Genomic DNA, 14452 nt, shown 5'->3' with positions numbered 1-14452 from the left:
CTCTCTCTCAGTATCCTCCCCCCTCTCTCTTTCTCAAACACTATCCTCATTCCTCTGTCTTCCTCTTCCACTATACTCCATCTCTCTCTACTCCATCCTATCTCATTCACACTGTTCTTTCACTCAGTATCAGGACTACCACGTCTCTTATGTGGAGGGGAGGGGAGGAAGATAACATGCCCCCATCTTTCCCCTCCCTCCTATCCTCTCCATCACTCTCTCCTCTTCTCCCCCCCATCCCCATCCCCTCACACCACGCCATGCAGCCTGCTGTATCCTGACAAGCAGGGAGAACATTGTGTGAATAAACAGGGAAAGTAGTGCCAGCTGCAGACACTGCCGCACTGCTGGGGGAAATGCATTGTGCTCCCAGCATTTTATTGGGTATGGGGAGAGAGGGGGATGAGAGGAAGGGGAGGAAGAGAGGAGGGAAAGATAGTTGCTTGGCAAACACCAGCACTAGATTTCCAAACGTTCATGTGGGGTCTCTTCAGGCGGTGAGGAGAGCAGTCAGGAATTTGGACTCCCTCTCTCTAGCTGCTTCTCTGGACGGCCAGGGAGGGATGAGGTGGAAGAAAAAGCGTGACAGAGGGAGAAAGAGATGGAAGAGAAAGTTTTGTGGGGGCTTGTTTTGTTCTAAATCAAATTGTTTTATAGCTACGCAGGGGTTGTGAGGTTCCAGGCACAACACAATGGCCAGCAGGATCAATATTGACATTCTCCTTGGCGATAGTCCGGTTGGCTCGGTGTGGTCAGAGGACTGAGGTATGAAGGACTGGAACCCACATGGACACGCTGCCATTTTGTGGTCACGGCTGGAGGACAGTTTCAGAAACGTCCTGGGTTTCTCCCACAATGGCAGTTCTTAGACAGCCTTGGGAGAGTATACCCCGACTGTGTCCCAAATGGCACCTTACTCCTTATATAGTGCACTACTTTTGACCAGAGCCTTATGGGTGCACTACATGGAAAATAGGGTGCTATTTGGTACGCAACCCTGACCCTCCCTTAAGGACCCTATTAAGGCCCTATTACCGTAAGTCGGCTTTCATCCTTCTGGTCAGTGGCCAGCTCGTAGCACAGCTCATTACTTTATCACAATAACTGGAGCACTTTGGCACCACTGTGCTGTATGGGACCGTGTGTGGAGAGTGGTATTGGAAGTGCCCAGTCCAAGTAAAAACACAGCAGTGGTAGAGTAAAGAAAGTAAAGAAAGTAAATGTAACAGTAAGCAGAGGCTTGACAAGTGACTTTTTATTAGCTTTTCCTTGTACAGTAGTTTACAGTAAAACACTCACACAGACAGATTGAAATGAACTAAATCATTGAGTAAAACGCTCATACAGACGTATTGAGCTGAACTGAAAACACATTCACACACAGTAGCCTTCTCCCTCAGGGAGATGTTATTGTAGGTCAGGGGTGGTGGCCAACCCTCCTGTTGGAAAACTACTGGGGGTGCAGGGTTTTGTTCTAGCTCTTCTCTAACACAACTGATTTGACAGTTAATCATCAGTAATCAGCTACTCTCATCAAAACATTGGTTTGTTGAATCAGGTGTGTTACAGCAGGTTCAGAGCAAAAGCCTGCATACCCAGTAGTTCTCCGGGAGGAGGGTCGGTCAACACTGGTATAAGTGGTGTTACCTGACAACAGAGAATGTCTCAAATGTTCAAAAATTGTATTTTAATTATTTTCGATTGTATTTCACCAAATAATAGGATGCCTGAACAGCTATTGGTCACATGTTGCATTCTTGCAATGACAGTATCTAGGTTTCCATCCAATTGGCAACAGATTTTCATGTGAATATTCTAAAATCTGCATAAAGAAAATATGCACATTTTCCCACCAGTGGTGTTTCCACCAAACGGACTTGTTGCGGATAACAATCAGTACATGATGACACAATGCACACACAATATTATCACTCTCTCACAAACAAACTCACACACCAGAAGTGTATATCTCCTGACAGTCACTCTAGCTCTCTAGAGGCCGAACCACTCTGTGACCCCTCCCCTGCGAAGGTCCGGTTTCTGCCTCTGTTTCTCGTCCTCCATGAACTTCTCCTGCATCTCCTCCACCGAGCCCTCGGCTGACTTCACATCCTTCTGGGGGAAGATGTCAGGGAACTCAAACGTCTGCTGCTGCGCCTGGAGACACACAGAGGGAGAGGGTTTGAGACAGACACACCTAGGGTCAATCTGAAATGGCAACTCGCCACCTACCCCTTGTCCCCTAACCCCTCGGTCTCTACTGACTTAGCCGACAAGAGTTGGGGTGTTACACACACACACACACACACACACACACACACACACACACACACACACACACACACACACACACACACTATAGATCATAGACAGAATCTCTCCAACTCCTTTCTCTATCACCAAAGCTATCCCTCTCTCACAGTCACTCACTCCCTGTCTCACTCTTACTTATAAACTTTGTCTCCTCTGTGTAAATCCCTTTCAGTCTCTCTCCCTTCCTCTCCATACTGTTAATTTATTCAGAGGCTGAGGAGGGTATATATTATTTAGTTGGTATGCTACAACAGCCCATCTCAGGCCCAGGATGCATTAGGCTGCAGGGCAGTCTGTTACAGCTTAAAGTATCTAGCCTACAGCACCTGCCTGCCTGTGTGCTTGCAGTTAGGGCTGGACGCTAGGGCCTTCAAAATTAGTGGATTTGGCTATTTCAGCCACACCCTTTACTGACAGGTGTATAAAATCAAGCACACAGTCATGCAATCTCCATAAACAAACTTTGGCAGTAGAATGGCCTTACTGAAGAGCTCAGAGACTTTCAAAGTGGCACCATCATAGGATGCCACCTTTCCAACAAGTAATTTCGTCAAATTTCTGCCCTGCCAGAGCTGCCCCGGTCAACTGTAAGTGCTGTTATTGTGAAGTGGAAACGTCTAGGAGCAACAACGGCTCAGCCGTGAAGTGGTAGGCCACACAAGCTCACAGAACGGGACCTCTGAGTGTTGAAGCGCGTAAAAATCGTCTGTCCTTGGTTGCAACACTCACTACCTAGTTCCAAACTACCTCTGGAAGCAACGTCAGCACAATAACTGTTTGTTGGGAGCTTCATGAAATGGGTTTACATGTCCGAGCAGCCGCACACCATGCGCAATGCCATGCGTCGGCTGGAGTGGTCTTAAGCACGCCACCATTGGACTGGCACAGTGGAAACGTGTTCTCTGGAGTGATGAAGCACGCTTCACCAACTGGCAGTCCGATGGACGAATCATGGTTTGGCAGATGCCAGGAGAACACTACCTGCCCCAATGCAGAGTGCCAACTGTAAAGTTTGGTGGAGGAGGAATAATGGTCTGGGGCTGTTTTTCATGGTTCGGGGTAGGCCCCTTAGTTCCAGTGACGGGGCAAGGGTTTGGATAAAGCACTGTCTGAGACAGTAATTTTACGGTCCATTATTATAACCTAAGAGGTCTAGCCACTAGCCTCTATAAGGTGAACAAGTGGTATCCTAAATTAGCGTTATAACTGAGACAAATAACCTATAACGAAGACGACGCCCCTGTTTTGGGAAAACCTACGCATCCTTCATTCCTCCCATCCTTGAATACATCACTGATAGATGGATAGTGAAAGAAGATATTACGCAAGTCATTTCAGATCAGTGATTATTTCTTTACAGCCTATATATCTACATTACATTTACATTTTAGTCATTTAGCAGATGCTCTTATCCAGAGCGACTTACATGAGCAATTAGGGTTAAGTGCCTTGCTCAAGGGCACATCGATAGACTTTTCACCTAGTCGGCTCAGGGACACAAACCAACAACCTTTCGGTTACTGGCCCAACGCTCTTAACCGCTAGAAGGATAGTTGCCATAAGGGGGAAATACTATGGGTAAGGTCATTAATAGTTGACATTATGCACAGATTTATTGTAAGGCGTTCGTGTAGGCTACCTATGCAGCAGAACGTTGCAGCGAATTCGGAGGGCAGACAAAGGGACTCAACCCCAGTTCTCTTTGCATTCAGTGACAATAACGTTTTTTTGTTTGTGCTCATAATGCGCCATAGCCGTTATTAGTGTATGCCTATAGTCTGAAATTGCCAGGGGGCAACTTGGTGTGTGTCTGTGTGCGTGCGAGTTATTAGATTGAAACCGTGAGTGCGCAGTGACGCCTGTTTGAACGAGTCCATTAGATCTTTAGATTGATGCAATTTTCTTTTTTTTTACCGCCCACACACACACACACACACACACACACGCACAAACCTATGTATGTAACCACTGTTACTCCTTCTGAAAATAATCTGTGGCACAACCTTTTCCAGGTCCTAATACTTAGAATAATATGGTTATGTGCTAAAAGGGAAAGGATTTCCTTGTTACTAAAGCCATTTCTAAAGTATAGTTTCACCAGGTCATCTAACTGCAGGCATTTCAACGGTGGCACGCACAGCAAAAGAGAGCCAGGGAGCACTTAACCAAAACCCCTACGTTAATCTTGAAATATAACTGCAATTTAAGTCTCCACATTTTGACTTTATTCCTCTAAATTAAATTTTGAGTTTATTCTTTAAATACTGCCACTTTTCTCCAAATATTGCCACTTTTTGAAGTACTATCGTACAAAAAATAATAATACAAGTACCACCACCATCACTGTTTTTTAAAAGTTTTTTAAAACTTTGCCCAAATACTCTTTACTGTCTATGAAAATGCAATTTTTGTGAATTTCTTTACCAGAACCACGCACATCCACTAATAATGGCCAACTTCTGGTAGCAGGCATTATAGAAAATAAACACAAGTCTCAAACAATCTCTCAAGCACAAGCCCACGTGCTAGTGAGTAGCCAGCTAATCTTTATATTTAAAGTCTAGCCAACTTGGATCTATTTGCTCGCTAAGAAGGTAGAACAGTTTAACTGTTATGAATACACCCTCCTGTCCGTCTCCAACTGTTTGAATAGAATAGCCTGTTCACTTTGTTTAGATGTTGAAATCAAAAGTGGACTACCTGGATCTGAATGAGAACGAGTTGCCAATTCCTTATGTAAATGTGTATATATTTTTTTCCGGTAAAATAATGTCCATATGACCGATTCTGTTGGACCAAACCTCACATGTAAATAACGAGTTGAAACTGCTTGTTGTCAGAGAGGAAGAAGTGATCTTATCTCTTTGTTGTTGTGAGTGAGAAGGGGCTTGGTGTCTGTGTGTGAATGGGAAGGTGCACAGTGCACAGAAGGATGGAAGAATTAAAACTATGATTCTTGCGATATAGGCATTTGGGAACATCGCGCTAAAACATCAATTCAAATTAATTTGATATATCACCCAGCCCTACCTGCAGTACAAGTACATACAGAGATCACTGGGTACAGGCATGCACACCCCACTCTCTCTCTCCCTCACCCTCACCCATGGACGCACACACAGTCTCTCTTTCTCTCCCTCTCTCACACACTTTTACCTTGCAACCTGATTGGACATCATTCCACCTGCTAATCAACATTGTCCATTAGGTTAGGTTGTTTTAGTCTACTGAATGTACATCCCTTGTTGCATGGTCTGATCAGATCATTGTGAGCTTGCAAAATATGTCCACATCATAGGATGACACATATGGGCTAAGAGGAATTGTTATTTATGTAACGGATGTTATACACAGCAAATTGTCCAGTGTTAAGTAGTGTTGATTTTTCAGTGTAACATTTTTAGAGTTGATTCAAGAGTTAAATTAACCTGTAAAGAGGTAAATTAACACTCAGTGGTGTAAAATAACCACAATGTTGGTGTTTATTATCAGAGTGTGATTGTGTAGAGAAAAACATTCAAAACCACGCCCATCATTAGAATTATTTGTTTCAATATCTGTTTTTGCATGTACATTGATTGACCGATTGACCTTATGTTATACAAAGATAAATAACAATATTTTCTAAACTAATCCCATCTGTTAGTTGTTGGAATTATTGCACCTGTTACTGAGATGGTTGTTCCAGTTTAGATGGTTTAGGTAGTCTCATTTATCAATCTTCCCTACCATGGCAGTCCAGTTGTTAGACAACCTCACACTGGCTGGATTCCAATATGATTTACACAACTTTGCAAGCTAGCATAATGGGACTTGCACGCCTGATGTGGCCTGCAAACCAGGAGTTTCAGACCACTTCGTTAGGGTAAAACTAGGCCGTCAAAGTAAGGCCTTATGATATACACTACCGGTCAAAAGTTTTAGAACACCTACTCATTACTACATTGTAGAATAATAGTGAAGACATCAAAACTATGAAATAACACATATGGAATCATGTAGTAACCCTAAAAAAGTGTTAAACAAATCAAAATATAGTTTATATTTGAGATTCTTCAAATAGCCACCCTTTGCCTTGATGACAGCTTTGCACACTCTTGGCATTCTCTGATGTCTTCACTATTATTCTACAACGTAGAAAATAGTAAAAATAAAGAAAAACCCTTGAGAGTAGGTGTTCTAAAACTTTTGACCGGTAGTGTTTGTAATGTATTCCATAAAGAGTTTATTTTTTTATGATAACATATTCACATAGGCACTCAAATTGGTGAAGGCTCCAGGACTGAAAGCCACAATGCAACAAACATGTCTCTTTCACTAACAAACACAGTCATGGGTGATACAGTAACTCTACAATTCACTCAAAAGGCAAACTGGTAAATATGCAAATAAGGCTTTACACCCTACAGTGTTAAAACAACATCCAAAAACGAGTTACTGTAACACTACAGGTGTTCATTCCCTAACACTAAGAAATGGTAACAGCATCAGCTCTAAGCAAAGTGTTAATTTAACTCTGAAAAGTGTGGACCCATTCTGGAAAAGTGTTAAGTGTAACACTCTCAGAGTTCGTGCTGAGCTCAGATACGTAGCTTCTTTGGAGATAAATCAGATCAAGCCCAAACTGTGCGATGTAGTATGGAGTTGTAGTTTCCAACAGACCAATATTCTACATAGTTTAGCGCAGAAAACTTGGTAATTAATTAACTACAATGACCCTAATCCATTGTGCGCCCACCTACTTGTCCGGTCTGTGTCGAGAGAACAAGATCGAGAGGGATAGAAAACAGTTGCTTAGCGAGGTACCTTTACCTGAAAATGCATCTAAGTAAATTGATAGTTGGTATTCAGCAGTCATAAAAGTATGCCTTACTTACTTTAAAGAACTACTGAAATAGTGATTTTGTCAGACAGCAAAGGCAGCAGCTCTATAGAGATGACTTGCAATTAAATAATAAAGTCATCAAATAAAATATTTAATTAAAGTAAAATAAAGTAATAAGAATAAATGATGGTTAATAAGTGATAAGCAGTAATAGGCAGTCGGTTCGATAATTTTTTAAATAATCGAACCGACCTCAAAAAGCACTAATCACTCAGCACTACTCAGAGTTGATTTAACACTGGAGAATTTGCGGTCTACCCTTATTTTTCATTAGATTGTAACTTTCCTACAGTAGCCTACTGATGCATGCATCTATCGAAATGCAATTCATGCTAGCTATCCAATTTTTTATTGGGGTAAATCAAATATCCTATTATTACATTAACAAATCGGGAGACTAAATGAGAATCATTTACAAAAATGCAAGAGATTTTGTTTTCAAGCCTCGGCCAAATTGCTTTCCGCGAGCGAGCGATTTGATAATGTTATTTTTTACAATGGAAAAGTTAGTAGAAAGTATTCACACCCCTTAACTTTTTCCACATTTTGTTGTGTTACAGCCAGGGCCGGATTGATTCAGGGACTTACCGGGGCTGAAGCACCTGGGCCCAAGAGGCAGCAATTTTATATATATATATATACACTACCGTTCAAAAGTTTGGGGTCACTTAGAAATGTCCTTGTTGTTCCCGACTCCGGGATGCTGACCTTCTAGGCAGAGTTGCAAAGAAAAAGCCATATCTTAGACTGGCCAATAAAAATAAAAGATTAAGATGGGCAAAAGAACACAGACACTGGACTTGAGTCAGGGACTGGGCCCAAGCCCGTAGGGGGCCAAAGAGGCAAAAACAATATAAATAAAAATTATGTTATTTTCAAAAATATTATATACGTTTTTATCCAACCACAGAAGCCCGCTCTCAATGTTCAAAATACACCAGAGAGCATAATTTTGCCACAGAAGATAAATTGTTTACAAAAAAGAACTGTGGATGACGTTTTATCACAAGCACATACAGCTACAGTGCTTTCGGAAAGTATTCAGACCCCTTCCCCTTTTCCACATTTTGTTACGTTACAGCCGCATTCTAAAATTCATTTTGTTCCTCAATCTACACACAATACCCCATATAAAAAACAGAAATAACTTAATTACATAAGTATTCAGACCCTTTGCTATGAGACTCGAAATTGAGCTCAGGTGCATCCTGTTTCTATTGATCATCCTTGAGATGTTTCTACAACTTGATATGAGACCACCTGTGAACACAGTGGCCTCCACCAAGAACACAGTGGCCTCCATCATTCTTAAATTGAAGAAGTTTGGAACCACCAAGACTCTTCCTTGAGCTGGCCGCCAGGGCCAAACTGAGCAATCGGGGGAGAAGGGCCTTGGTCAGGGAGGTGAACAAGAACCCAATGGTCACTCTGACAGAGCTCCAGATTGCCTCTGTGGAGATGGGAGAACCTTCCAGAAGGACAACCATGTCTGCAGCACTCCACCAATCAGGCCTTTATGGTAGAGTGGCACATGACATCCCGCTTGGAGTTTGCCAAAAGGCACCTAAAGGACTCTCAGACTATGAGAAACAAGATTCTCTGATCTGATGAAACTAAGATTGAACTCTTTGGCCTGAAAGCCAAACTTCACGCCTGGAGGAAACCTGGCACCATCCCTACGGTGATGCATGGTGGTGGCAGCATCATGCTGTGGGGATGTTTTTCAGCAGCAGGGACTGGGAGACTAGTCAGAATTAAGAAAAGATGAATGGAGCGAAGTACAGAGATCCTTGATGAAAACCTGCTCCAGAGCACTCAGGACCTCAGACTGGGGCGAAGGTTCACCTTCCAACAGAACAACGACCCTAAGCATACAGCCAATAAAACGCACAAATGGCTTCGGGACAAGTCTCTGAATGTCCTTCAGTGGTCCAACCAGAGTCTGGATTTGAACCCGATCGAACATCTCTGGAGAGACCTGAAAAAATCTGTCCAGCGACGCTCCCCATGCAACCTGACAGAGATTGAGAGGATCTGCAGAGAAGAATCTGAGAAACCACCAAATACAGGTGTGCCAAGAAGACTCGAGGCTGTAATCAAGTACTGAGTAAAGGGTCTGAATACTTATGTAAATGTGATATTTCCGTTGTTGTTTTTTGCTTTGCCATTATGGGGTTTTGTGTGTAGATTGATGAGGGAGAAAAAACTATTTAATCAATTTTAGAATAAGGCTGTAATGTAACAAAATGTGTAAAAAGTCAAGGGGTCTGAATACTTTCCGAATGCACTGTAACTAAGCATTTACAGGCAATCCGTGTTGCCTTACAAGTGCGCCTTCACTATGAAAGGGACAAGAGCGCAGCTAAAATGCATTAAATATATTAAGCATTGAATGTCAGGTTTGAGTGGCTTTCTCCGCCAAGAGAATATTACAGATAGTGTATTATGCGTCTATGAGCTATAAATTGACACATCAAGTCCAAAACGGAAGGTAGTTTTCAAGATCCTGGCTAGCCGTCGGCCCCCGCAAGATTTGCAGTCGCTGTCTCATCGAAAATAATGACATCCGGTTTCATCAATTTTTTACATTTAACTTCAGTCATTTAACAGATGCTCTTATCCAGAGCGACTTACAGTAAGTGCATTCATCTCAATCTTAAGGTAGCTAGATGAGACAACCACATATCAATCATAGTAAGTAAAACTTTTCCTCAAAGCAACTATCAGCAAAGTAAGTGCTAGTAAGAAAAGACCTGCTGTCATTCTGCTGTCAAGCGTCAATGATATGCAGCATATCACACGCATAGAAATGCACACGCTCGTACACACACTCGTCTCAATTACGTGTGTCCTGGGACTGATAGTGAGGCAGAGTGAGGTGAAATGGTTCAATTGTGAGGTTCTTTAGAGGCACTCTCTAAGAGAGCAGGCCAAGGCACACCTCTCTCCCTACCAGCGCCTCTTCTCAAACTATCCTCTACACACATTCCACTCTTTCCACACACAAACACACATGCGCACTCACACACGCACACCAATCTATCCACCTACAGTGAGGGAAAAAAGTATTTGATCCCCTGCTGATTTTGTACGTTTGCCCACTGACAAAGAAATGATCAGTCTATAATTTTAATGGTAGGTTTATTTGAACAGTGAGAGACAGAATAACAACAAAGAAATCTAGAAAAATGCATGTCAAAAATGTTATAAATCTTTTATACAGGTAACGAGCTGAGTTAGGAGCCCAGAACTACACGGGAGGATCTTGTCAATGATCTCAAGGCAGCTGGGACCATAGTCACCAAGAAAACAATTGGTAACACACTACGCCGTGAAGGACTGAAATCCTGCAGCGCCCGCAAGGTCCCCCTGCTCAAGAAAGCACATAAAGGCCCGTCTGGTTTGCCAATGAACATCTGAATGATTCAGAGGAGAACTGGGTGAAAGTATTGTGGTCAGATGAGACCAAAATCGAGGTCTTTGGCATCAACTCAACTCGCCGTGTTTGGAGGAGGAGGAATGCTGCCTATGACCCCAAGAACACCATCCCCACCGTCAAACATGGAGGAGGAAACATTATGCTTTGAGGGTGTTTTTCTGCTAAGGGGACAGGACAACTTCACCGCATCAAAGGGACGATGGACGGGGCCATGTACCGTCAAATCTTGGGTGAGAACCACCTTCCCTCAGCCAGGGCATTGAAAATGGGTCGTGGAAGGGTATTCCAGCATGACAATGACCCAAAACACACGGCCAAGGCAACAAAGGAGTGGCTCAAAAAGAGGCACATTAAGGTCCTGGAGTGGCCTAGCCAGTCTCCAGACCTTAATCCCATAGGAAATCTGTGGAGGGAGCTGAAGGTTCGAGTTGCCAAATGTTATCCTCGAAACCTTAATGACTTGGAGAAGATCTGCAAAGAGGAGTGGGACAAAATCCCTCCTGAGATGTGTGCAAACCTGGTGGCCAACTACAAGAAACGTCTGACCTCTGTGATTGCCAACAAGGGTTTTGCCATCAAGTACTAAGTCATGTTTTGCAGAGGGGTCAAATACTTATTTCTCTCATTAAAATGCAAATCAATTAATAACATTTTTGACATGCGTTTTTCTGGATTTTTGTTTTGTTATTCTGTCTCTCACTGGTTGTTATTCTGTCTCTCACTATTCAAATAAACCTACCATTAAAATTATAGACTGATCATGTCTTTGTCAGTGGGCAAACGTACAAAATCAGCAGGGGATCAAATACTTTTTTCCCTCATACACAACCACGCTCCACTTTGCACATGAAACCCAACAACCCAGGGCTCTACAGTGCGACCATTTTATTTGCATTTGCACCTAAATATTTTGTGGTACGACTTGGATATTTTATTTAAGGAACGCCAGCGCCTAGAAAAATTAAGGATTCTAGCTTTATTACCTCAAATATTTTTCATTGTGCTCCTAAATTTCTTTGTGTGCGCCTACATTTTCCAACATGTGCTCCTTGTAAAAAAGGTCAGTGTAGAGCCCTGCAACCTAAGTTTGACACCCATGGTCTAGTACGTGTTGTGTTTCAAAATGTCATTAATAAATACATTAAGTGGTTAGTTGATTGGAGGTGGCTGTGAAGACGGGTAGACCGCGTCGATTAGCTGACTGCGCCTGCCACGGCTAATGCCTCGTGCATTGCCAAGCCAACCAACTAAACCCCTTTTTGAACCAGAAAAATACCTGCTAGAACAATGACAATCGAATGATTGAATAACGTATTGATTTTCCAGTGATGTTTATTCATTTATAAAAAGGGGAACAGAATGGCCTGTTATACCTTGGTTTGAACACGACTGCTGTGAAATACTGTGCATTATCATCCTCATCATCGTAGGGGGGAATGGAGCATTTACATAGTACATTAACAGTACTTGTACATATCCTCCTCAAAGACAGCAACACAGCATAGCCTGACTATGTGAAGTATGTTGGTGGGGATCAGTGTGTAGGCGTGTTTGGTACAGTATGAACCTCTGAGAATGTTGGTCTCTCAGTCTCAAACCCCAAAATACTGTGAAAAATGCATACTTCACCACATTTGTATGGGGTTTACTCCCAACGTGAGGACAACAGACAGCTCGCACAGTCCAGAAAGGGAATTGACCTGCGTCAAAAATCCCTGTATGCGTGTGTTGTTCGGGAGAGCAAAACACAAACCCAGCAACATCAATATACAACAACAAAAACAGCATCCAGAACAGGGCAAAGGTATGGCTGCTGGCAATTGGCTGAGAGAAGCAAGGACTGGCTGGACAGAGGCAAATTCAGGAAGGCATTCCTGTGGTGGAGTTCTCACTCACGCAACACACTCCTGCTGCTTCACAACCAAACAGACCTGAATATCTAACTAACTACTAAACGTCAACACAGTCCACAGGGTTCTGTTTGTTAGGCACCAAATGGAAGAAAACGGACTGAAACAGGGAGGGACTACCTGGACTCGTCCAATAAGAAATGTTCATTTTCCGTTTTTGTCTGTTGTTTTTGTTGCGTGCCAACATGTCCCTGGTGTTCACAATATAACAAAACAATTTTAATATCTTACAGACAGAAAACCAAGCGTAAAATAGGCTACAAAACATAGCACGAACTAACAATAAGAGGCACCAAGCATACATCATTCAGAACCTTAAAAAAAACAATTTGAGTATGACTGGAGGGGAAAAGACCTTAAATCAACTTCCAAAAAACATTCCTTGAAGCTCCGGCCAACATCCTTTATCCAGATTTTCATATCATCATACTGTCCTTCTCTCATCCCGGGATTTACGGTATTACCGGCTTAGTACACAAGTGGGCGCCAAAAATGCACAAAAAGCCCATTGGCCGCCTATTACCAGAACGCTAACAACATTTGTACAAGTAATAGCATATTTCCATGGGGCTGCTAGCTAAAAATACTAACGAGCGCAAATGAAAATAAATAAATTGCCAAGACAGGCAATCCAGCACAGAGTTATACATATATATGTAGGAGCTACTGAATGTCATTTTCGGTAAGTTTGGACATTTACAAGCAAAGTTTTGATGCATGCTTGTCTGAAGGAACAACAGTACTGGCTCTGGAGCAGCATGTGTACACGCCTAGCTGCTGTGCTCATAGAAGAGGGGAGGGGGAGCAGACGGGCAGAGAACAGCGAGGAGAAAAAAACTCAAGGAAATCAAGGTAGCAGTGGCAGCTGTACAGATTTCTCAAACACGGCAGAAAGCTAACACTATATGATGCCCCGTCTCCTTATTCATTCAGCCACCTACTTAGATAACTAGCTAGTTAAACTTAGGGGTCGCATTAACGCAGAAATCTGCGTTTTTTCACGCAGAAACAAAAAAATATAAAAACCATAAATATCTTGCTGCATTTTGTAAACACAAATCTAAAATGCTTATTTTGTCATTTCTAATCGGCATCTTATTAATTTTGTTGTCATCTGATGAAAATGAAGCAATTTTCGGTCGAATGTGTTTTATGTGAAGGAAAACTATAGTAGCAATCCCCTGATCACTCTATTGAAGCAAAAAACTAAACAAAAACACTTTCAATATAAAATGCGACCACTGTCAATACACAGCTGGACTCACCTGCTCCCACTTTCTCCTGTTGTGTTATTTACATACAAACACATGACTGGCTCAACTGTTCTGGGGAACTACAGTAAGTTTCATAATGTAAAATAATTTGAAAGGTGAAATTAACGCGATCTGCTTTATCTCCTAACATATTGCACAAGTTGACTGCAGGTATTTACTTAAAAAGTAGCTATACATATTAAAATGTATTGAAAAACTTCAAAGAAATAGTTAACGGTATTGAAAAACCACCCCGTGGCTATTTCCAAATGCCAAGGTATTTAGTATAGGAGCCTACATTAGTTTTTACCTTTTAAAGTAAATTGAGTCATCAACATGTCGGCGGGGGAAATTCTTATGTACAGTTGAAGTCAGAAGTTTACATACACCTTAGCCAAATACATTTAAACTCAGTTTTTCACAATTCCTGACATTTAATACTAGTAAAAATTCCCTGTCTTAGGTCAGTTAGGATCACCACTTTATTTTAAGAATGTGAAATGTCAGAATAATAGTAGAGAGAATTATTTATTTCAGCTTTAATTTCTTTCATCACATTCCCAGTGGGTCAGAAGTTTACGTACACTCAATTAGTATTTGGTAGCATTGCCTTTAAATTGTTTAACTTGGGTCAAACGTTTCGGGTAGCCTT

The 14452-nt window shown here is 42.1% G+C and overlaps 1 protein-coding gene across 1 annotated transcript in view; it reads right to left on the bottom strand.

Annotated features, from left to right (window-relative positions):
* Positions 1–1238: 1238 nt before the first annotated feature.
* The window catches only part of mrpl23 (mitochondrial ribosomal protein L23), a 139972-nt gene continuing 126758 nt past the window's right edge, over positions 1239–14452 (bottom strand). The window contains exon 5 of the mRNA XM_041837626.2: positions 1239–2157. Within this exon, the coding sequence (XP_041693560.1) occupies positions 1993–2157 (165 nt within the window). The 3' untranslated portion in view covers positions 1239–1992. The remainder of the gene's footprint in view (positions 2158–14452) is intronic.

Source organism: Coregonus clupeaformis, chromosome 19 (assembly GCF_020615455.1).
Source record: "Coregonus clupeaformis isolate EN_2021a chromosome 19, ASM2061545v1, whole genome shotgun sequence".
NCBI classification, from domain to species: Eukaryota; Metazoa; Chordata; class Actinopteri; order Salmoniformes; family Salmonidae; genus Coregonus; species Coregonus clupeaformis.
Note: the sequence above shows the minus strand (reverse complement) of the source record. Positions and strands in the feature narration are given on the sequence as shown.